The 24,673-nt window shown below is 26.2% G+C and overlaps 1 protein-coding gene across 4 annotated transcripts in view; it reads right to left on the bottom strand.

Moving 5' to 3' along the window:
* Positions 1-24,673, bottom strand: part of LOC142328833 (uncharacterized) — a 45,194-nt gene that overhangs the window by 5,573 nt on the left and 14,948 nt on the right. The window contains exons 2-6 of one of the 4 annotated variants that reach the window (XM_075372915.1): positions 16,725-16,991; positions 7,713-7,864; positions 6,556-6,840; positions 3,787-3,924; positions 1,656-1,832 (exon numbers count right to left, since the gene is read on the bottom strand). In XM_075372915.1, coding sequence (XP_075229030.1) covers positions 1,656-1,832; positions 3,787-3,924; positions 6,556-6,840; positions 7,713-7,864; positions 16,725-16,991 — 1,019 coding nt within the window. Of the gene's footprint in view, positions 1-1,655; positions 1,833-3,786; positions 3,925-6,555; positions 6,841-7,712; positions 7,865-7,974; positions 8,017-16,724; positions 16,992-24,673 lie in introns of those variants that run through there. The other 3 variants (XM_075372916.1, XM_075372917.1, XM_075372919.1) reach the window with 3 other exon arrangements.

Genomic DNA, 24,673 nt, shown 5'->3' with positions numbered 1-24,673 from the left:
ATCATGATATATAATTAATTTTGTTTTTTTTCAGTTATGATACTTTTTTGTTATGAATCTTCTTCATTACGAATACAGGTATATACTTCAGATTAGGACATAAAAATACATAATTATCGTAATTACCAAATTTGTTCGAAGAATATATCAAGATAAAACAATCTGAATAAAAATTACAAATAAAAATATATTTTCAATCTATGTAAAGTGCATCCCAGAAGACCCTGAATCCCTCCCTACAATTAATATGTTGCTAATATTTTGAAAGTTGCACAGTATTCGGTTCCAAGAAATAACTTCTTTATTGCAGTTGGTATCTCTGCTATCAAGATCACACACACACACGCACGCACGCGTGCACGCATTCACTCACATACATACACTCTCTCTCTCGCTCTCATTTCAATTGAAAATCCATGGCTGATGTGGGCAGATGCAGTTACAGTATTGAAAAACAGTTGGTGACATCTGTTTGGGTGCACAAACAACACGAGGGGGTACAAACAAATAATGAATGCATTTCATGAATGCTTTAAAAAGAACCCACCTTAAAGTGAATTTATTTCAGGAAGTGTTAAAAACAAGTATGTTTACACTCACATGTGCAATCAAATATGTAACATGTATACTGTTCAATCAGATCAGTTTTAGTCAGTGTAAACTGATCCAATTAAGCAGTCCCCAATTAAATTTATTCATAAATGAGCAGCTGAACTTAATATACTGCAGTCAACAAAGCATCATCATATTAAAAAGGGCTTGAATATGAAACTTATGAGTGAATTATAAGGTAGAGGCATGAAAGCAAGTTGCAGTGCTTTGTCAACCAAAGCACTGCTTTCTTCCCAGTGTCCCAGACAAGAATGTTGTTTTCTAATGAATATGTAGTTTATCACAGTTTACAAGCCACAAATGAGGTTTTCTGGGTTAAGAAGAATCTTCATTTTTTGTGTGAACTAGAAAGGAATCCACCATACATTATAAAACGGGCTGGGATGATCACATCATGACACTTATTCGGAACATTTTTTTTTTTTTTTAGTGCATGTTAATGATGATTTTTATTTGCAAATGATTGTAAGATGCCTAATACTTTTGACTTCAACAGGACTTCTATCATGGAATATCTGGTTACAGCAATTCAGGGCTTCAGCTCATGTTGCTCAAGTGCAGACTTCCTAAATGAACAATTCCCATGCTGCTGTATTGACCATGGTTCACAAGCAAACCAGTCCTTCTGCAATGGCCACAATGAAGGTATAACCGTCATTGTACGAAATAATCAAAGCCTAAGTTCCCATCATTGACATGTAACAAATGAGAAATTGTATAGTAGCATGAAGGAAGCCTTTCAAATCTTAATTGGAGAAACTTTGCAACAAGTAAAGAAGAGCATGGAGAAGAATAAATCTGTGCATTCAGTATGATGGCATAGTTTTACTGGATAAATAATAAGTACAAAGGTTCATAAATGTTTAAAATGTAAATTAAGTCCACAACATATATCTGTCTAGGGTTACAGGGTCAATTGGACATACCAAATGTCATTATAAATAGAATAAAAACAATTTAAAAGTATATTTTGAAGGGGTTTTCAAAATGAATGTAAAGAACAAACCAAACAGATCATAGATTAAATTATAAACAATAATTACTTTAGGCGTTTCTGATGACTGAGGCCTCTTCACGAGATCTTCAATTTCATCTTGGAAGAGCTGCTCAGGTCGAATCATAGGATGCGACAATGAAGTCGGTGGTTTATAAGCCGACAAAGGAGGAATACCACTACTATGGAGGTGACCAGGTCCCTGCTGTGATAATAGTGGATGTGACTGTTCATAAAACAAAAATCAAAGTGAATTTTAAGAATATTTTATAATAATAAATAACAATTTATTCAGTTATATGCATGACAAAAATTGGTTAATTTAGATTAAATAAAATGACTTGCTTTCTGAATCTATGTAATTTTCCTACCAAAGACCTTTCCTAAGCTTAAATCTAACTTTTTCACTGACAATGTTAAATAATCTTCTGGATACACATTTCATATATTTAGAAATAAGTCATTTTATTAATTTATTAAAAATAATTTATACGAAAAGTTTTTTTTAAATCTACAATTTATTCAATGGTTCTGAGTTTGGAATCAACTTTATTAAAGTGTAACATAAGCTAATTCATTTTTACAGAATAGAAAGAAACTCACCATTTATTTTAGATTTTAAATTAAAAACTTTACATTATATGAAAATTCATAAGTTTAGCAATTATATTATTCAGACTAAAGGATATAAAAAGTCAGGCTAAAATTTAAGAAGTTTCTTTTCACAAGACTTAACTTTAATTCTTTCAATTTAATACCACTCCATTTTCTGCATCTTCTAGATATAAAATTCCAAGTAAAATTGACTGTTACATTCAGTAGCCATTAATCACCATAATTAATTTTAGGAAATACAGATTTATTGAAAAAAAGTGCAAATAGAATTTACAATAAATAGAAATTTTTTGTTATGCATTGAAATTTAATCTTGGAAATTTCCATACTTAGCTGAAGTATGGCATACTTTCAACATGCAACTCATACCTATCCCTTAACAGATTTAACATTACACATGCCATTCAATCAGCCCTGATTACAACATCTGTCTACCATTTTGTGCAATCACCTGTACCCTTAGTAGTATCAAATCTGATGTATGTAGCATCAGCTGTCACTGACAGATTACAGCTGACTATTCTCCTGATATCAATATGTTGCTGTAGATTGTGCAACAGAATTAAGCAATTACACGCTGTTCACTTACTGTCATTCCAGCTGAAAAAATTGAAATCCAGCAAACTCAGCATGCTTAATCCAGGGACGTGAAATTTACCCAACATTCTGTGATGTAATGAGCAGCATGTACAGTAAAACAGATTTTTTGGTTTTCAGTTTAAAATATTGTTATGTTTTAAAATCATAAAAAAATGAAAGCTAATTATAACTGAAGTAATATAAGGCGGACAGTTGTCCATGACAATTACAAACTTCTCACAACTCTAGAGCTATTATAAAGGAAAATAATAAACACCAGACCAAGTAAATTGACAAACTACTATCTAACCCCTTAATTCAATGTTACTTTTTACTATATCATTCACTAGTCAATGTTTTCAATAAAAGTAAAGGTTTACAAAAATGAGTTAATTTTTTTAATATTACATTGTCCACAACCGATCTAAATTACTCCAGTTGAACAATGAGAACTTGCTCAAGTAACTATCATTGCATAATCAGAAATTTACTTTTATTTCTTTGAGTGAATGATAATAAGAAATTGATTAGATTCACCTGATATTTCATTGAATATTGTGTTAATTCAAATACCAGACTCTGCAGATACATTTTTGTCAACTTCAATAAAAGAACTGAAGTAGTGTATACTATACTTTTTCATTTGTGTATAAAGTACTTAATCATAGTTTTATTCTGTTTTCTATTTCATTCTTTAATTTATTTTTTTAGAACATATTGCTCTTCTTGCGTCAATGCTTTTATTTTCCCAGCCATCCTCTGCAAGCTCTCAGCCTTTCATTTCATTCTTTTAGTTAAATTATTCTGTTAATCTCTTGCCTTAGGAATTAGTAAAACCTGTAAATTAAATTTATTAAAAACTGAAAATTAACTACCGGGATACCATAAGAAGACTAATCCACACCATTTCAGTGACTGATGAATAATAAATAAAACTTTCAACTTTGAGTAATATGGTGTATTAAAATAGTTTATGCAAAATATACCTTATTAATTTTAGGTGTCTCTGAAGGTTTAGGTCTGGTAACCAGATCTTCTATTTCATCTTGGAATAAATGTTCTGGCCTCCCTAAACCAAGGTTGTCATTCAATGGTTTATAACCAAGACTCTGAAAATTGCAAAACTACATTAAACAAATAGTATGTTCTGTTGACATAAAAAATAATGTTGATCCTAACTATAATTAATGAACAGAATCAATTAGGAAATAAAGGTCTCATATGAAAATTATACATTTCAATATAAAAGGCAATTATATTTGTCTATGTCTTTATTAAACTTGCAACCAATATTTAAACTTTTGTTTTTTTAATAAAACTACTTAACCAAATTTATTTAATGTAACAATTTAGAAACTCATGCCACTGCATTGCTTTTGACTGCATTTGCAGCCATCATTGACTGATGCTATTTCATTATGCCAACAGGTATTATTTTTTACAGTTTTTTGAATTGTAAATATGTATTTAGGATGAAGTGATTACTTTTTGAATTTTGCCTATTCACTTGATTCATTGTATGCTTTTATATTTTTATTAATTCAGATTTATTAAGATTCTTATTGTGTATGTAGAGTATCAAAATTGATGGATTTATGATTTGAATTTATGAAATCGTTGGCTGATTCTGTATTATTAAGAATTCTATACATTCATTTTATCTTTATTTGAAGCTTCACATCATTTCTTTCTGATGTATAACATTGTGAAGTTGGAACCATTTAGTATATATATATATAGATAGCCCACCGCGTTGGTCTAGTGGTGAACGCATCTTCCCAAATCAGCTGATTTGAAAGGTGAGAGTTCCAGCGTTCAAGTCCTAGTAAAGCCAGTTATTTTTACACAGATTTACATACTAGATCGTGGATACGGGTGTTCTTTGGTGGTTGGGTTTCAATTAACCACACATCTCAGGAATGGTCGAACTGAGAATGTACAAGACTACACTTCATTTACACTCATACATATCATCCTCATTCATCCTCTGAAGAATTATCTAAACGGTAGTTACCAGAGGTTAAACAGGAAAAAGAAAAAGTATATAATATATATATATATATATAAAAAATACATAAACACACAAAAATTAATATAAAATGAAATCATACATACTTTCTATACATATTCTGAATAAATGTCTTCTTAACTCAAGTAATCTCCCAACAATAATTAGCAATGTTAGAGTAAAAACAGTAGCATCAGTCATTTAAGATTTAAAGGGTTATGATGTGATTATTTAAAACACTATATTAAATAAACATGGTCTAGTTTAGCATTAAAAGATTAATGACATGGTCTTAAGACAAAAAACTATGTATTTAAATATTGGAAAAAATGCAGTGTATAAGTAACATACAATTTTTTTTTAAACTATTGCTAATGTAATCATTAACAGTAATAAATTAGAATTCAAGTTCAAAAATCTTAATTATACTGGGAAAAAGGTAAATTAAGACTGATTGGCCAAAATGATGAGATAAAGTTTCAGCTTCATTGTAGAAATTCTAATTCATATTAATACTTTATAATTTTTTTAATTTTTTACCTGAATGTTGAATGAACATGAAATATCATCTATAGGAAAAATTTATTTAAATTTTGTTTTATTTCAGATTGAGATCATTTAACCGATATGAATATTCTAATGATATAACAGGAAATAATTATAATGAAAACTTGAAAAATTAATTTTCTCAACATTAAACATTTAGTTATAATAGTTTTAAATATTATTTTTTATTGTTTCTTCAACTAAAAAAATTATGATCATATATAGTTTAAGTATTTCTACATGTGTGTCTTTTCTACGTGTGTTTCTATTGATTTGGGTAATGGGTTTTAAATTTCAGTGGTAGTGTGTAATCACTATCAGAATTACTAACATTTCAATGTTAACAACATATTTTTAATGTTTTTTTTAAAGATTTAGGTTTAGTTTTTTACAGATTTTGTTTCAATAAAAACATTCTTCTAAATAAATCATTAGGCTTCCTAATGGTATAACATTTTTTATTATATTTTCTTGTTATTTTATTACAAAGGTGTGGACAAGCACCATGTCATTTCTAAGAAATATTTTTGCCAATTATTTCAGTATTTTATTATATTAAAAGATGTAATGGACATTGTAATTCAATTGGCAATGTAATTGGTATTCTTTCTGAAACCTACTCATTGATCCAAGAACAATGATGTATTAAAAAAACATGAAACTAGAAACCCATTTTTAAATGCAATCTTGTGGGTAGCAGCTACATCCAGTAGTACATACCTAGTGAACATTTTTCCAAATCCCACATTTCTTTATAAATAATAAATTCTTTTTTAATGAAAATTCAGTCATTTTTGCAGAAGAAAAGTCAGTAATTTCATAATTCCATATTCTGTTAAATTCAATTATAAATATATAACAAATTGGTCTACATTTTATTTTGCTAACAATATAAAAATATTCATAAATTCTGTAACTTGTTTGTTTCCAATCATTTTTTATAACTAAGGTTGCTATTGACTAGAATTAAGATAACCAAGATTTAATATGTAAAGTAAGAGCATGAAGTAAAGTTTTCTATCTCATTTTACTTTCTTTAAGTAAATAAAATAAACAGAATTATAATGTATGGTTAGAAACATGTATGCAAAAGTTAAAACTTATTCTGTTGTTGTGCTATAGTGAATCTATTTATACATTTAAAATGTTTTAGGGTAGAGAAAATAAAACTTCATAAGAATAAAGTTATTTACATACTAACCTCTAAATTATTATTGGCAGAACTTGTAGCAGCTGAAAGGGGCGAGGATCTTGGAGATGAGTCAACAGGACTTGGTAGAGGACTATGAATTCCGAGACCGGTTCCATTCCCACAGTGGGCAGCCAGGAAGTTGAAGTGATGATCAGCAGCATTATGGTGAGCTGCAGCAAGCATTTGTTGCCGAAGTCCCTGAGCTACTGCTACTACTGCAGCCGCTGCTGCTGAACCTGGTGATACACCACCACTACTCTCTGTACAACCACCCGGTGACCCATACATCGGTTCCTATAAAAAAAAGAATAAATAAATACAAATGCACAGTTTTACCAAATTGTACTGCTGCTATTAAATAAGAAAACAAATAAAAAAGACCATGATATTTTAACGTTAAAAAAAAAAAATATCAAAAATGATAATTATTAACAATCAAATTTTAAATGAATTGCAAAAAATAAATGCTTCATTCAGATCATAAGATAATTATAAATTATAAACATCATGTCTGGAACTATGCATATGCAGTTTTACAGATAATAAAAAGGAATTGTTTACAACATTTGCCTGGAAGGATCAAGGAAAACTGTTGAAAAAGCTTGACCAGAGCAGTATTACAGAGTATAAAACTAATGGTATAATGAAACAAGTAAAAAAGAAAATTGATATTAAAATATAAAAATAATAATTGTATGAAATAATAGTTTAGCAACATGAAGGTAATAAATAAATGGAATTTCTAAAGAATAAAATAACAATTTTGAAGGCATTAATTGCTAAATATTTGAGGATGTATTTATATACATGTTAAAAGAGTATAGAAAAAATTCAAGTTTATTTAATTAGTATTACTTATAAACTCATCAAAAGAGTAATATTGTTTCTGTAAAAGGAAAGCTTTTCATTTAATTTCAATTAAATTATTTGAAGATATTTTAAAGATCATTAGGTAGCTTATTAAAATCAAAGTGAAACGTAATACGGTCCTTTCTCATAAGCCAAAGTACAATGCTGTTTAGTGTGAAAATAGTTCTGTTGTGTGGTGTGTTACAATAAAATATGATAATTTTTTAAGAGTAAATGAATTTTCTAAATAAAAACTAATTTTTTTAAATTAATTCTATAAAGTAATAATAATTTATAATAAAAAAATTACTAATTACAGGAATTCGATGGTATCCTAAATTGAGAGCTTCTTCTTTCATATGTTGTGGATCTCGGAAGACAACTGCTCTGATGACACCATGTATATGATCTTCAGGCCAAATACCAAGTAAAATCCTCTGAGGACGGCCCCGCCCCTTTGGACGCAAATCTGTATGGCGAATAAATTACATATATCATCACATTTAGTACATATAAAATCATAACTTAATAAATATATACTCACATTATATACATACATAAACACACTTCTACACATACCTTTGCATGCGCACATACAAAATGTGGAAAAATTTAAATAATGTTCACACATAACACACACACACACACACACACACACACACACACACACACACATACCACTTGTAACAACATCATATATACACATGCATACAGATAAAGATATTAATGAAAAAGTGGAAAAAATAAAACACTTAAAATAACTACTATTAATAATAACTGAGATAAATTCTACAATAATAAATTGATAAACAAAATAAAATTAACTAATGACATATTGTAATATATATAATCAGTGTATAAGAAATTTAAGTTAAAAACATGGACTCAAGAGATCTACAGAGTGTAACAGAAACATCTAACACCAAAAGATAGTAATCATAAATCTATGACAAGCAGTTTTTTTTTTTATATACAACTTCTGTTATTGTAAGAAACTAAACGTCCAAATATTAGTTACTACATTCTTTAAAATACTAATAATTTAAAAAAAATATATATATAAATCTACAACAACAATTATAAAACATTAAATTAAAATTAAATATTTCAACTCATAATATTTTCCCAGGGAAATAATTTCCTTTTTTTGAAATACAAAATTTAATGTTACAATAAATAAATGTTGGTGTTTTAAGAAAAAAAAAGCAAAGAAAAATCTTACTAATAAATCAACCAATATCTTATCAAAAAAGATATAAAAATTATAATCTGATTTTTTTTTAAAGTAATCAAATAATAAAAATAATAATAAAAATCTGAAAATAACTCAGAGGCAGTGAAATCTGTTAAAATTCAAATAGGATATCATAAAATTAGCTTGCCACAATAAAACTTTTTTTATGCATTATAATGGATTGATAAGAACTAAAGGTCTTCTTTAAAAATGAAGTTACTTTAAATAGAAGAATATATTATTTGTAAAAAGGATTTATAATGTAATTTTTAGTATACGTGTATTTGCATAAATATATAAATATTTTTTTAAAAACCTCATAAAAGTACACATCATGAACAAAAGTAATAAATTTTTTTTTCAAAAAAGAGCACTTTAAAAGGTGGAAAACTTATTCATCTGATACCCTACTTGAATTTTTATTAAATTTTATTTAATTACCTCAACTATCCATATTTTTCCCAGGGAAAGCTTTAGAAATCAATGAAAATATATTACTTTTCTCTCCAATAGAAATATAAAAAAAATTAATAAAACAAAAATATTTTAACATTATAAAGCAGTAATATTCTTTCATTAAGAATATGAAAATTCAAACTGATACATCATAATTTACATAAAAAATTATTGTTACAAATTCATTAAAATATATAAAAACGTTTTTAATTCTTTCTCAATCAAAATTAATCAAATAATAAAACTTGCAAGAAAAATTATTTTTGAATAATTAATGTAAACTTTTCAACGTTTAATTTTATGTCCTTGAAAAAAACAATACGGCAAAAATTAAACTAACATTACTTTAAAGTGTTGAACATACGGATAGTCGTTAATAAAGAGAATGCATACAAATAAATAAATAAAAAACTCTGTACTTCAGGGTAAGAATTTTAACTTTTAAAAAAATTTAAAATTTAAAAAATAAAATATAACTGAAAAAATATAGAACACAGAAAAACATACTGATGTGTGAAAAAAATGATACGTTGGGTAAGTTTATAAATTTATATCTACAAATATGATTGAATTATAACCAGTTGATTTCATAACTACCATTTAACAACTGATATTATATATAATAAATATTATAAATCTAAAATTTTAACCATTAATAAAATTTCAAAGATTGTTCAATGATTGGGCAAGTTTATCATATTAATTAAAATAGATGAATATTACATATAAATAAAATTTAAACAACCCTATAATGGGTAACATTTTTTTCACACATCATTTTGTTTTTCTGTGTTTTCAGACTTTCATTTATTATTAACATATGAGAAGAAATATATAATACAAAAATTTTCCTAACCACACAACAAATCTGTAGATTTCTAAAATGTAATATAACATAAAATTATTAGACACATTGTTAATGCAATTATTTTAAAAATACAATAATTATAATAATACCTTTAAGTACCCAATCATTGAACTAATATAATAATTTGATAAGAATGCCTCTGTAATATTTATCACAAGATATATTTTGTGTTTTCCTTCTTAGCTGTATAAATTAGATCAAACACAATCAAACCTCTATAAGTTGAACCTGCTCTTGTCGGAATTTCTCTATACCACAACCAACATTATTGCAAGTTAAATAATTATTGATGTTATAATTATCGCCAAATAATTTACACAAAATTTTCATAAGTTGAAATGAAATTATATTTTTTTTGTTTCGGTGCAAAAAAGACAGGGTTAGGTCTTGCATATGTACACAAGTGCTTGTTCCTATCTAGTAACTGAATTTAAACCTATACATCCATATTATGCTGAAACTGTATTAAAAAAAGAGATTTAAAAGAGATACTAGGAGTATGGAATAAATTATATTTCAGTTAGCAGCTGATCAGGTGCAATTACCTTGGGGTTTTTGAAGAATGGACTAAAATGGTTGCACCAAGCTGGGGAGCAAGGTTGCTAAGCAATTCTAATAAAGAGACAAGTCCAGGCTCAGTGTTACATAGGGATAATTATCTCCATAACACCCTTACATTCAATTTTAGTGGCATTTTAATTATAACAAAAAAATAGAAGTTGTACATTCTGAATGAAAAAATTCTTTCTACAGTGACTGAGAACTCTCTACAACTAAATATTAAATAATTTGTTGATAAATACAAAGATTTTGTACAATAAGAATTCCTAGAGCGTTTTTCAGAGAATCCTACATCACATTATGAAACTGTATTTATTTAAATTAATTTATAAATTTTGGATTATCAGTTATAACATAAATGTAGAGAGAAGCAGTCAACCTAGTGTTTTGTGGAAAGATAACTTCTCAAAATTTTCAAAAATATTTTGTTAAGTCCTTCTAAATCAATAAATGAGTAAATTGGAACAAGTGGCAAAAGTCAATGTTCCTACACTGATTTTAAATTATTTTATTTATAAATTATATTTATGAAATATAGCACACAGATCATGCTAAGAAGGTTGTTGTGAACCATTTAAAAATGCTCATTCAATGCAATGGATTTTGAAAACTATATAAAAAGCTTTTCACAGATAAGTTTTAATTTTACCTAGCTGTGCATATACAAACACAAAGCTTCCTTTTGAATAACTGGAAAATTTATGCCCCATTCATAAGCCACTATCAAACTCTGAGAAAGTTGGTATTTAGAAAGTAAATTCAAAATGGTAATTTGTAGGTCGCATATTATTTGAAAATACCATAACTGCACAAAGTTGTTGGCTCAGAAATTCTTTAAGAATTTATCAGAAAATTTGAAAAGTTAAAGATTGATGGCTGAACTCAACAAGATGGCAATAATATGCACTTGCTTAAACTTCTACACCACATAATTTAAAAAAAATAAATTTAAAGTTATATGGACCATGTTACATAATGGTAATGTCTTCGTTCTTTATTTCCTTAAAATATATTTTATCCAATCCTAAATGAAGTATTTGTTCAACCAATTTTTTTTTCTAAGAGATAAATCCCTTATTTATGTAGGAACTTTCTTTTAAATATAACTAAACAGTAACTTACAATTACGTTACTTAACATCTGCTGAATTTTTCTTCGAGAGAAACAGCAAGAACTGTCCATAAGACAAACCAAAGATCATCAAACTAATTGGAAAGAGTAATTTCGGCTTATGCTGTTCAAAAATTTGTTTACTTATTCAGAAAGCTTTAAAAGAAGTGTTCAATAGTCTGAAAACAAGTGTAAAGGAGTTCAATTCTGTCTCAAACAAAAGGAACCAAATATGTTAGTTTAAAATTTATCAGTTCACTGAAGGATGGATAACTATTTGAATATACTTTACTCCATAACAATATTTGATGAGTGTTGAAATTTACTCTAAAACTGATATATAGAACTAAAATATACAGCCAGGAGTACAAATGTTTCAGATAGAACTGATATAGAGTATATTCAATTAAAAATCTGTAATATAAAAAAAAGTTGCCACATAGAAAAATGGCTTTATTTACAATGTTTAATTAATTTATGAAGTAGTTTGATATAAACCAACATAGCTGTTACAAGGAAAATTCTCAGAATCGAACATTATTAAAAGTAAAAAAACTGCTAATTCAATATATTTTTAAAATAATATTTTTATTTAAATTCTACTTTCGTTATTGCTAATTAAAACTAGTCAGGTTCAATTTATAGAAATATGATTGTATATTGGTTTTTAAAAAACCCATTAAAAAACAGTTCATGAATAAATAATTATAATAAAAATATAACCATTAACATATAAGTTCAATTTTAAATTACACTAAGCAAATTTTTTTTTTTAAATATAAAAATTGGTATATAGTCAACTCCTGATTATCTATGAGCAGTTTAACAGCATTGCAGCTTAACCACGATGCCTCTCAGAAAAATAAAGTTTTAGAAACTTATAAAGAATCAAAAAGTTTAATGATTTTTATCGTTCTGTGGTAGGTTTTACTCCTTCATTCATTTGCTAATTGACTGTGTACTTGTTTTGAATACAATAATACTGTATTAAAGTTCATTGTGCGATATTACTACGCTACATAAACTATATAGTTTAATTAAAAGAAATTGTTTTCAGTTACTAACAACAATCAATTGCATCCTATTAAATAAAAATATCTAAAAGAATAGAATGCACAATTTATTAATTTTTTTTTTAATATCTATGTATACTTTTTCTCGTTAGCTAGTGTAGTTTTAATAAGTATTTGTTAATGCATTACATAGTAATACACAACTGCACATGCAATCTATTTATGTATAGTATTAATGATAATGAAAATTTGTAATATGTTGTAATACATATTCTGAATAAACTTTTGGATATTATTTTTACCAGACACGTATAGTGTAGTGTAGTGTAGTGCACTGTATTTTATTTATTATTTACCATTATACTTTGATATACTGTACTGCAATATAGTATTACATCATTTTAACATATATTACTTTATTAAACATTATTTTTGGATCATCTGCGATCCTCTTCCTGGTTATTATCGCAGATAATTGGGAGTTGATTGTAACTGTTTCATTAAAACCAATGGATAAATTTTGTATGCATAATTTGGTTGTAAAAATTCCTTTATAACATGTTTAAATGAACATTTTAAAATCATGTTCTTATAACTACTCTAATAAAAAATGTAAAGTATCTGATTTTAATTACAATGATAGCTGTAAAAAATATCTTCAATATTAAAGATATTTTGATAATATTAAGAAAAATGAAAAATAACATCTCTGCCTTAGTGAACAAAGAAAATAATATTGAAGTGATTTTCTTTATAATCCAAAATACACATTTATTTTTGAAATTATAATTGCTTGGATTTTTATGTTCAGTTAAAGAATAATAATATTATTAATACCATTTAACATTCAGCAGATTTGCAACTTTTGTGGTAAGTGATTACCACCACAAAAATAAATATATAAAAACCACACATTGACCATGACCAATATAAATGTACAGCTTAAAACATAATGTTTAATAAATTCACTGTCATCTTATTTAAAAAAAAAAATATAATATTTAAATTAATATTAAAAAATTATACTTAAAAATAATTATATTTCAAATTTCAGATACTATATATATATATATATATATATATATATATATATATATATTTTTAAATTATCTGAAAATTCTTATCATTACAAGATAAAAAGAAAATTAACCTACAAATTTTATATTACCAATCTGTCATTTGATACTGAAAATTCTTTTATTTGTAGTAAAACAATTATTTATTTAATAGTGAATATTGATGAGAAAGTAACTAACTATTCTAAAAATTTAATCTTACAGCTTTTGTTTTAAAATATCTTACAGCATTTCATGTCACAAAAAATAGATGACTGTTGTAATGGGGAATTCAACAATACTGTATAAGATGTATACAAAATTACTGCAATCACAAAAATATTTTACTCACCAACACAGTATCTGTTTTTAAAACAGGTAAATAAATAAATAAAGAATGGAAAATGTTGAGATAAAAAACATATGAAGTCTAAAAATAATTCATAAAAGAATAGATTACCACTAAAATTATTCATAATGTAACTAATCATATACTATATGTAAATAATAGATTCAATTATAATTGCTTTGAATTAAAATTATGTGTACCTGCATGTACGTGTACCTATGAATCTATTTATCATAGTTACAGGAGTGGCTTTTCTTAGAAGAAAGAATTCAACTGAACCTCTACTGCAGTTAAACAGTAAATATCATTTTACTTTACAACATAATCTCAAAATGAACTACTAATGATACCCTAAAAATGAACAGTAATGAAGTATTTATAGTTGTTAAAAATTAACTTTCTCCAGTGGATTTTCACACAAACAGTTTTTATCTAGCTGATTAAAAGTTTAGCATTCAAACTGTAAAGAGTCTGCATAATTTACATGTATCAAATAATTTGAAACCCAAGTTTAGTATTTTAATTTAAAAAGTCAAAATTAAAAAAAAAAAATTAATAAAGTAATTGAATATTTAAAAAATCATTTCATTTTATTTTCTATAAAAAGTTATAAGTTTATTTTTATTCAGAATATATAACAAACATAGAATCCCTGTTATTTTTAAGAATGTTTATGACATTTTGGGACTAACATGGGACTCAAGACACGTTGCCTATAACTTTTAGGTAATGTCACTTGTTATATGTGCATTCATAAACCTACATAAAACACAATCTATATGAAAAAAATATTATAAAAAACTTAATGTGAAAAACCTGTATTTTGATAAGATTAATAAAAGAAAAGCTAAGAATCAATGTACTGATTCTTATAGACTGACTGACTAAGATGCTCTCTCCAGATGTGAGAATAATTATTGTTATTTTTTTATTTTAGATTAGATTCTCTAATAGTTTTTCCAACACTCACATGAAAATATTTTGAGAATTTTAATGTCATAAAAGGGACAATAATAGACCAACTTAGAATACTGTATTAACTGATATAATTCACGCATGTGAATTTTTAAACAATATTTTTCAAAAACAAAATATTCAGTCAAATAAATAGTATTTTCTCACCGATTATCACATTTTGGTTTCATTATATTCCTATGTAAAATTGTTTCCTTGCACAAATCATGCATCTACTTTTTAGATAAAAAATTTTAGTCAAAAAGGTTCATGAATTACAGGAATAAATATAGTAGTTTGTAAATAAAATTTCTACACAAATATTACTAATATATAAATATACTGATTAGGGTTTAATAGACAAAATGACAAGCTTGTTTTAGGTTTAAATAATTCTTTTTTGTAAGTGGTTTTTGGCTACTTTCTTATTTTGCAGATCAATTCTATGGATATTATTGTTAATATTAAAATCCTATGCAGGGTATGGTATGAAAATTAGAATTTGCCTTCCTGTATGAAAGACTGACAGTCTAAGCTGTTAAATGAGGAAAATTAGTTTAATTCCAAAGGCATCCTAAGACAGATACCCAGAAACTATTCTCTGGCTCAGGGGTCGGCAACGTAGCACCCACAGGTGCCACGGCACCCTCAATGATTTTTAATGCCCTCACATACTACACACCTACTAAGCCCAATAACTGTTATCAGCACCATGAGTATATAAGACAATATAATTATGCAAGCTCAGTGTCAGCAAATAGCAATCAAGGTCTTACACTGACACATTTGCTACTTAGCATGTAGGAATATTCTCGCTTCTGATAAATTTGGTAGTATGTTACCGTATTCTGAGTCCTACGTATTTTGATTGCTATTATTATTAACTATATTTTATTATTTATGTATTATTAGTAACCGTATCAGGCAAGATAGTTGCTCTTTTTACTATCAAATACATATGGTACTGTTTAAATGAATTTTATAAATAACCCATCATGAATAATTGTAAAAGAATACGAATTTATTGTTTTAATGTTGATTGGGAAGAACAATTTTCATTTATTGACTTTAAAGGCAAATGTAGCTGCTTATTGTATAACAACACTATCGTGTGGCACCCCCAATAACTTTGAATTTATTTTGTGCCCTTACTGACAAAAAGGTTGCTGACTTCTGCTCTAGCTGGTTCTTCTTAACAGCATATTCTGGTTGTATGATCCATAAATGAAACAGGATACAGGTACATTCGCTACATGAACAAGGAATGCAGCTGCTGCCTAAGGATCCTGATTCAATTAAACTACATAAAAATATACAGATATTTGAACTAAAAAAAAGACAAAAGTTGTGGCTGTTCAAAGAATTAAAAATACTAACTGTAAACTTCAACTTTTGCTTTAAAAATAAATACATAGCAATTTAAAATATATTCGATATAATTATCGTAATAAAAAAATGTATATAAAACATGGTACATCTTAGATTGCTAGCACTGATTAATATTTCACCCCAGCTATTGAGATACTTGTAACAAAGGCATAAAAACAATTGTTTCTTCTCATCAATTTCACCATACATGAAAATTTTAAAAGAAATTTAAAGATAAAATGATTAATTAATTACCAGCAGGTAAAAATGCACAATTTAAACAAAATTAAATGACAGTGAAAATATTAACTAATATAAATAACAAATTTTAAATCATAAGACAGAAAAATATAATACATACCAGTTCCACCATCAGCAGAAGGCCCCAACATATTATGTACTCTATTAGCGTAAAGTACAAATGTTGGGTAAGGTATGTCATACTTGCGAGCTGCTTGTGATAATGATAGGCCTTCTTTTAAGACTGACAATATCGCCTCAGCCATTGTTTCTGGTCTCCATGATTTAAGTGGACCTCGTTCACGAAATCGCAAGTTATGTACAAGACTCTGATTGGTGTTCCAACATTTTTGCCACATTGACTGTAACTGGTACTGATAACTGTCTGCTAGAAGAATAAAAAACCGAAGTTTCTATTAGTATCAGTGTTAAAAATTTTTTTTTAACAAAATTATAAAAAATTAAAAATAAACTTGTCTTAATCTATTATTACAGGTATATATATATAATAAATAAATAGATACAAAACACATAGAAACATAAAACACAATATTTAAAAAAATATATTTTGATGCATTGTACTGAAAAAATATCTACATAAATTAAGAGTTTTGCTATACATAATGGTGCATTTTTATTATTTATCCATTAAAGACAAATTTTATTTTTCAATCTTCAACAATATCTTTTGTGATGTTTTCCTTAATTAATCCTTTGATCATCTGACCCAAAATGAGGGTTATGTTAACAGTGTTAAGTCAAAATAGTTGGTACTAATAAGCTAAAAATTTACTTTTTTATAAACTTAACAGATTGTTGTCTAATTATTTTAGTGTTTAATTCAGAAAATAAAGTCTTTTCACCAAAATATCTATGTGACTTTTTTTTATAAAAAAAGAAAAATTATATATTCTAATAACAAATTTGGAGATTCAAGCTATTTTCTACATTTAACTTACCAATTAAATTGGTAAAATTTTTACTGAGGGAAATAAGTCTAAAAAAACTTTTCTGGAGCAATTTGGGCATGAAATTTAATTGCAGTTACGTTTATTGTCTATAATACTGCTCACTCATAAACTCTTTTTTTGTTTTTTTTTTATTCCATATTGATCACATATAAAACATAGACAGGCCAGATATGAAACTATCAGCCTGGTTACTTTAGCAGAATAAAAAAGAATGGCCAAATTAGCGAACAAAATATGTAATTATCTTATTTAATAGAAAATATAATACATTTATGGAGATTTAGATTTGAATATATTAGATCTGTGGAGATGGTTACAGAGATTCAATGCAACTGGATCTGCAGTTTAGCACACACTGTTTAAGTCACAGGTAGTTTAGCTGTCACATTTGTATTCATTAGATATGGCATTCAAAGAATTAAATATTTGTTTAATTGTTTCTAATAATGATGTAAACTAATAGTATATGTTTAGGGCAATTCACATGAACTGCCCTAAACATATACTAAAGTTATAATGGGCCTACTTACAAATGGGAATAATGATCTCATTTAAAAAGTAAAATCCAGCAACTTAAGTGTTTTTGATTCAGTATAATATTAGTTAAACAAGTCACTTAACTAACTTGTTTCTCAAGTAATCAAAAGAAATATATATTATTAATCACACCCAGTTCCAACTATTTTATGCAAGTGTAAACCATTTATATGCATACAATGAAGCACAGAATAAAAACAGTATTTGCATAAAATAACATCATAAAATTTGTAAAGGTTTGGAATAAATTGAATAGTATAACTCAATTAGTACAGCTGCAGATATAAACTATTTTAATAGTACAACTTTGTAATGCAATAAGCTAACTACATATGTATATAGATAACTTTCTATATAATATAATTATTATATAAGAATAGCTATGTTATTATATCCAATGTCTTTTATCACTCTGTGTGTAATCTACACACTGAGTATAAAAAAAGTCATACAACCGGAATATCCACAACAATTGCCAGTTAAATTGTAAATAATTTTAGCAGAAAAGAAATTTCATTACCTATGTAATATTTGTGGTAACAATTCCAAAAACAAAAAAAATCATTTTTCAGTAGCTATTAAAAGAGCTCTACTATTTAATATGTATTGAGCAGAGAGAATCATTCATATCTCCTCATCAATGAGTTTTTTTTAATTGCAATTTTATGAGAATAACAAGCAAGATATTCATAAAGTTTTTTCAAACACTAATATGCCAACAATCCCACTACATGTTCAACATTCATTTTGAAATACTTTCAAAAATCTATAAATTCACCACTGATTTTCCCAGATTTTCTAGACTGTGTTTACAGTTTTATAACAGTGTTCATTTCTAAAACGTTTTTAGAACTTATATACAAATGCAACTTAAAAAATCTAATTCCAATCGAAACCATTACTTTCTGTTTTGAAAATATAGAATTTTTTATCCTGGAATGAAAACATTTTGTCTGGGAAACAGTATTGTAACATATTAAACATAACACTCTTTTACAATTCATTCCTCTTATGATAAGAAATAATAGATCTATAAACAATTCTCTGGAAATCAAAGGAGAGGGCTAATTTTTTACTACTTGCTGTTTAAACTTTATAATTTGAGATATCGTATTATGTAAGAGTACAAAACATAGAAAACTCATGATACACCAACTAAAAAACAACCAGATGTTGAAATCATGGCTTGGAAAATACTTTCTATGACTTGAAATAAAAAAAATACTGCAGCTGACCTATAAGAAAAAAAAGTTTTGCTAGATGTCTATCATGCATTCATTTTAAATATAAAATACCAATACATATAATGTATTACAGAGACTTCAATACTTGTATAGTAGTTATTCTTTGATAAAATTGTGTAACTCAATTATTTTATGGAGCTAAGAATGTTCTATTACGTAGAAAAAGTAACCAATTGTGGTTGAAAATAGGATAATCAAGTTAATTTAAAATAAATTTCTTCATTTACTATTAAATATAATTTCTACTGTAAATTATTTACATAAGAGAAATATATTTCTTTCTATTATCTTACAACTAGAAAAATATAATTAACAATATGAAAATTTAAAAAATAAACTACAGAAATTACAAATAAATATATGTATACAGTAGATAAATCTATTTATTATTTAAATTTTATCATACCATGCACATAAGGCAAATACGGGGCAATCTTTGTAAAACAAAAGTTCAGTATCTACTAAAAGAAAACAAAAAAGAATTAATGTGCACACAAACAAAAATAAAAGCTATTAAAAAGAAAGCTAGATACACAATAGAAACATTTTATAAATAAATTTAAAAAAACAGTAGAGTACATACTGTTACTTATAAACTTACCACTCACTGCCATTTTAAATTTATTACAGATAAATTCAAAAGAAATCTGAAATATATACTTTGGCTATTTAATTTTATTGTAACATATTTTAGACAGAATCTTTTAACTGTTTTACTGCTGAATAATAAAAATACCTTATATAATAAAAAAAGAAAACATTGCGGAATTTTAAATTTACATTTATTCAAAACAAAATATTTCTAATTTATAATGATTTATAGAGCTTAAGAATTAAAAGTTATTATTCTTTTTTTATTATTTATATTTTGATGATGATGTATCACAAATTTAATGTGCATTATTAAAATCACTTAATTACAATAAATCATCAAGTTTATTTCTCAAGAGTCATACTTCTTCACAAAGAGAATCATAATAAAAAAAAAACCCGTAAGAAAGTTTTGTATAAAAAATATTTCTGCACCAATAATATCAAATTATACTATCTGAAAATAGTTACTGCTCAAAAAATGATAAGAGAAAAAAATACTGCTTTACTTTTGTTACAACTTAAAAAAAAAAAACAGAATTCAAAATTAAAGATTGCAAAAATAAGTATTCAGGAAAGAAAAATACAAATATAACTTTAAAAAAAAATTGAAAAACTATTTTATTAGTAAATGAATTACAACTTAATATAAAAAAATAACATAACACACTTAAAACATACTTTGGAATGAGTTTTAAGCAGAACAGAGTTTACAAAAATGTCATGGTTAAAAATTTACAAAATATAATAATAATATTACAACTAAAAATCAATCCACATTAAAAAAAAAACTTAACAAAAATATGCAACTAATGAATAATATTATTTAAGTAAAAAAAAAGGTTGTTTAAAACATTAATCGTTAAGAGATATAAAACAATTTTTACAATAAATTAAAATTTATACAGCTTTACTGAACATAATTAGTTTTATAACATTATTATTTTTTTATTGTTTTTATTTGAAACTGTGATGATAACACATTTAAATACATTTAACTTACTTCATCAAATAACAAATAAGTAATAGACATAAAGATAAGATTATAAACAAGGAATAAATATGATATCTGGCAGTAAATATAGAAGGATCCTAAGAATTAAACTGCAACGGTCTTGCTAAAGGCAAAATAATAATGGATGTAAGTACTAACAATTGAGGTGGTCTACGTAAAAAGGGCTCATATGCCAAAAGTGTGTTTTGAGAAAAATAGGTTTGAAGTTTTTACTACAGTAGAAATCATGTAAGATATCAAAAAATATGGCTGAACACTGAATTAGTATCAAAAACGATTCAATCAGAAGCTTTATTTCAGTTATAAAGTCGCAAGAAAGAATATTAAGTCAAATTCAATGAAAAATACACCAAATGTTATGAGCCCTTTTTATAAAGAATAATAATAATTTATGTTTTGTAAATGTAATTAAATTAACTTGAATAAACTACCTCATAATTTTTAATATTATATTTCTTAATAAATATAAATATTTTTAATATTACTCTCTTTCAACTTGCTTTCTTTTGTATGAATAAAATAATGTATGTTAGTTTTTCTTAGGTTTATCTATTATCTACGTGTTCATAATACACTGAAAATAAACTTTTATTTATGAATAATAAATATTAAAAGAGAAATAAGCATCACTTATGTAGTTATCATTTCATTTAGGAAATCAATATTCTCATCAGATAAGAAGCAGTAAAGACTATTAACATCATTTATCTTCTTTTGGTCTATTTTGGGATAAGGAGATTTAACAGTATTAACATTTTCAGATCCCTAGACTCCCTGTTTCCATATTCTGTATAGATCATAGTTTTTAGTATAAGTATGTGAACTCATAAAAGCACTATTAGATAGGCACTTATTTATTACATACTTCACTACCTTGAAAGGAACTTTGCTCTTGATAAGGATTTTCTAAAAAAATATGTATCTAAAAATGAATGAAAGATATGAAATATCCTATAAAATGATTGTTGAAGATCACTGTCCATTACTACATCAAAGAGTCCAGGTTTTTTTCTACATGTTACCACAGCAGTTAAATACGGTTTTGGATTTCCTATTACTTCAGCTTTTTTGATGAATTTATTAATCAAACCAAAGTTTTTATCACATTGAGAAAAGCTGTGGCCTCAAACAGGAAATATTTGTAAAATATTTAAGCTGAACACTTCAGCAAACCACAATGAGAATCTTGTGACTGTGGAGTTTCTGTTCTACTCTCCTGTTGCATCGGATAAGAAAACTGTTGTTTGAAGTTCAAGAAACTTACTTGTTTTTTAAAGTCATATAGAAAAGAGACAACAGAATTTAGATTTTTCTTCACATTCTGTAAAAGTGTAGGAGTAACCAAACTCATCATTAAATAAGTGAATGTTAAAAACAATAAAGCCGCCCAAACATTCTTTTGTAAAATTGAGAATTAACATTTAACTTAGGAAGAAGGACATTTTGTGAATAGTCAAACTTTAACTAGGTATGATCAGTCTTCCTGGAATTTTTTATGTTGTAGTCATGCACTTCTTTCCTTTTCTTTACTTTCCTTTTATGAACCTCAAACAGAGCCTTACATGGGTCATTAGGTTGGCTTTTAAGTCTATTCTTGCACTTTTCACAAAAGTTACACAAATACGTTTATGTACAGTAAAGGAAAACTTTGTTTTGAAATACTCATAATATGTTTTCTATTCCATTTTTAGCAATTTTTTAGTTTTTACTTTGTAAAATAATTTTAACAAATTGTGTAGTACTTTTATATTAGGAGTGTACTGTCAAAGTACAAAAGATTGCTTTTTACCTTGCAGTAATGAGTTTTGTCAAGAGGAACACTTTCAAGGTGAGCTTTCATTAACTCAATAACATCATCTGAAACATCTCTGGATCTAAACATGTTTACCTCTTTTTTCTTCAAAAGATTCATTAAGCAAAACTTTTTGCTGGATCACACAAAGGTGTTTTATAGAAATTTGAAATAAGTTTATCAACTTTAGGCACACAGTTTTTTTTTACTAATTAAAGATACATTGTAAATCCAAATGTGTTTTCTAGGCTTTTTTGGATTAACAGTTTTTCTGTTTCCTTGTTGTTTTGTGGCTAGTTCCGTACAATTAGATAACACACTATCTTGAAGACTTTCAGACTAACCATTATAAAATAAATCAAATAATTAAATTTGGTTATCAACTGACAGTTTTTCACAACACTTAACACAACATTCCAACATCAAATTATGCTCTTTAACAGCCACCAAATTGAAGGGAAAAATATGGTGACCAGGAACAGCTGTTCTGCGTAAGAAGGGCTCTTAGGCCTATGTGTCTGTTTTACATCAACCGCAACAATTTTGAAAGAAAAAAAATAATCTAATAACATAAAATCAACAGTATATGTAATGTGGATTGATCATTTTCAACATTAAAAAAACCAACATGACAACTTAACAATAAAAAATAATAACGGATTAACAAATACTAAAACTAGTTAAAATATTAAACAAATTAATATTCTTAAGATATGTGACCTAAGTATTATATAATGTCAACAAAAAATTAATAGTAACAGTAATAACATCATTCCTGCAAATAATTATAGCTTCTATTGAAATATTTATAGTAGCTTAAAGACAGACTTTACATTGATATTATCTTTCAACCTGACTTAATAACACAGATCAAAATATATACAAGTATATGGACAAAAATATCTGTCTGTATGAATACATACACACACACATACAAATAAGATAATATTTAGATACATATATTCCAACCCTGCCTTTAATCATAAATACTTAAGACTGACTAAAAAAAAAGCAGAGAAGAAATCTAAGGAAAACCAAAAAAATAATTTTCTGTAATGGACGAAGTTGTTCAAAGCTGCACTAATGAAATTACTTTTAAAAAATAATGCTGATATTTGTATTAGGAATTACGCCTAAAAATTGTTTATCTACAAGTAGCGCATTAACAATTACGTTAAACTAATTGACCAATTGCTATTTTTTTAAATTTATTTTTGCTTAAATGAACTTTAAAGATAATATAAAAACTATTTCAAGTAAAAGAAAATGTTTGTATAATCAAAGAGAAAAAACAAAAGATCTAATTGATATTAACAAAATTCAAATGAATTTTTAACAATAAAAATAAATGGACAATATTGATTAGGTTATATGAATTTCTATTGTATCTACAAAATTAATTTTTTAAGGTTTATAATTTATTATACACTACTTAGATCACATATAATAAAAAAGAAAAAAATGGATGTAAATTATACAATCATTTCAGTATACACACCTGTAAATGCAAAATAATCTCCACAGACTACAAATTTAAACAGTACAAAAACCCACTTATAATTTTTTTTTAAATGTTAATAATGTAAAAAGACAATGTTAATTATTGACACAATAACCCAATAATTAAAATTATTCTGTCAACTCGTATTTAAATTAATAACATACTGACATTTTAATAAACAAAAGACAAGGTTTATATATTTTACTAATCCTTAGACAATTTAAAAAATATATATATTATATAAATTAATTAATATAATTATAAATATATACGAATACATAATTTTAATTAAAAATAATAATTAATTTTTTAATTAAGAATTTTGATATAATTAATTTATTTATTCCCTGTTACGGTCATAAAAAAATATCTGTGTAGTACCTGGTGATTGTGAAATATAAACATATTTAAAAGACCGA

This window comes from Lycorma delicatula, chromosome 8 (assembly GCF_047948215.1).
Source record: "Lycorma delicatula isolate Av1 chromosome 8, ASM4794821v1, whole genome shotgun sequence".
Lineage (NCBI taxonomy): Eukaryota > Metazoa > Arthropoda > Insecta > Hemiptera > Fulgoridae > Lycorma > Lycorma delicatula.
Note: the sequence above shows the minus strand (reverse complement) of the source record. Positions and strands in the feature narration are given on the sequence as shown.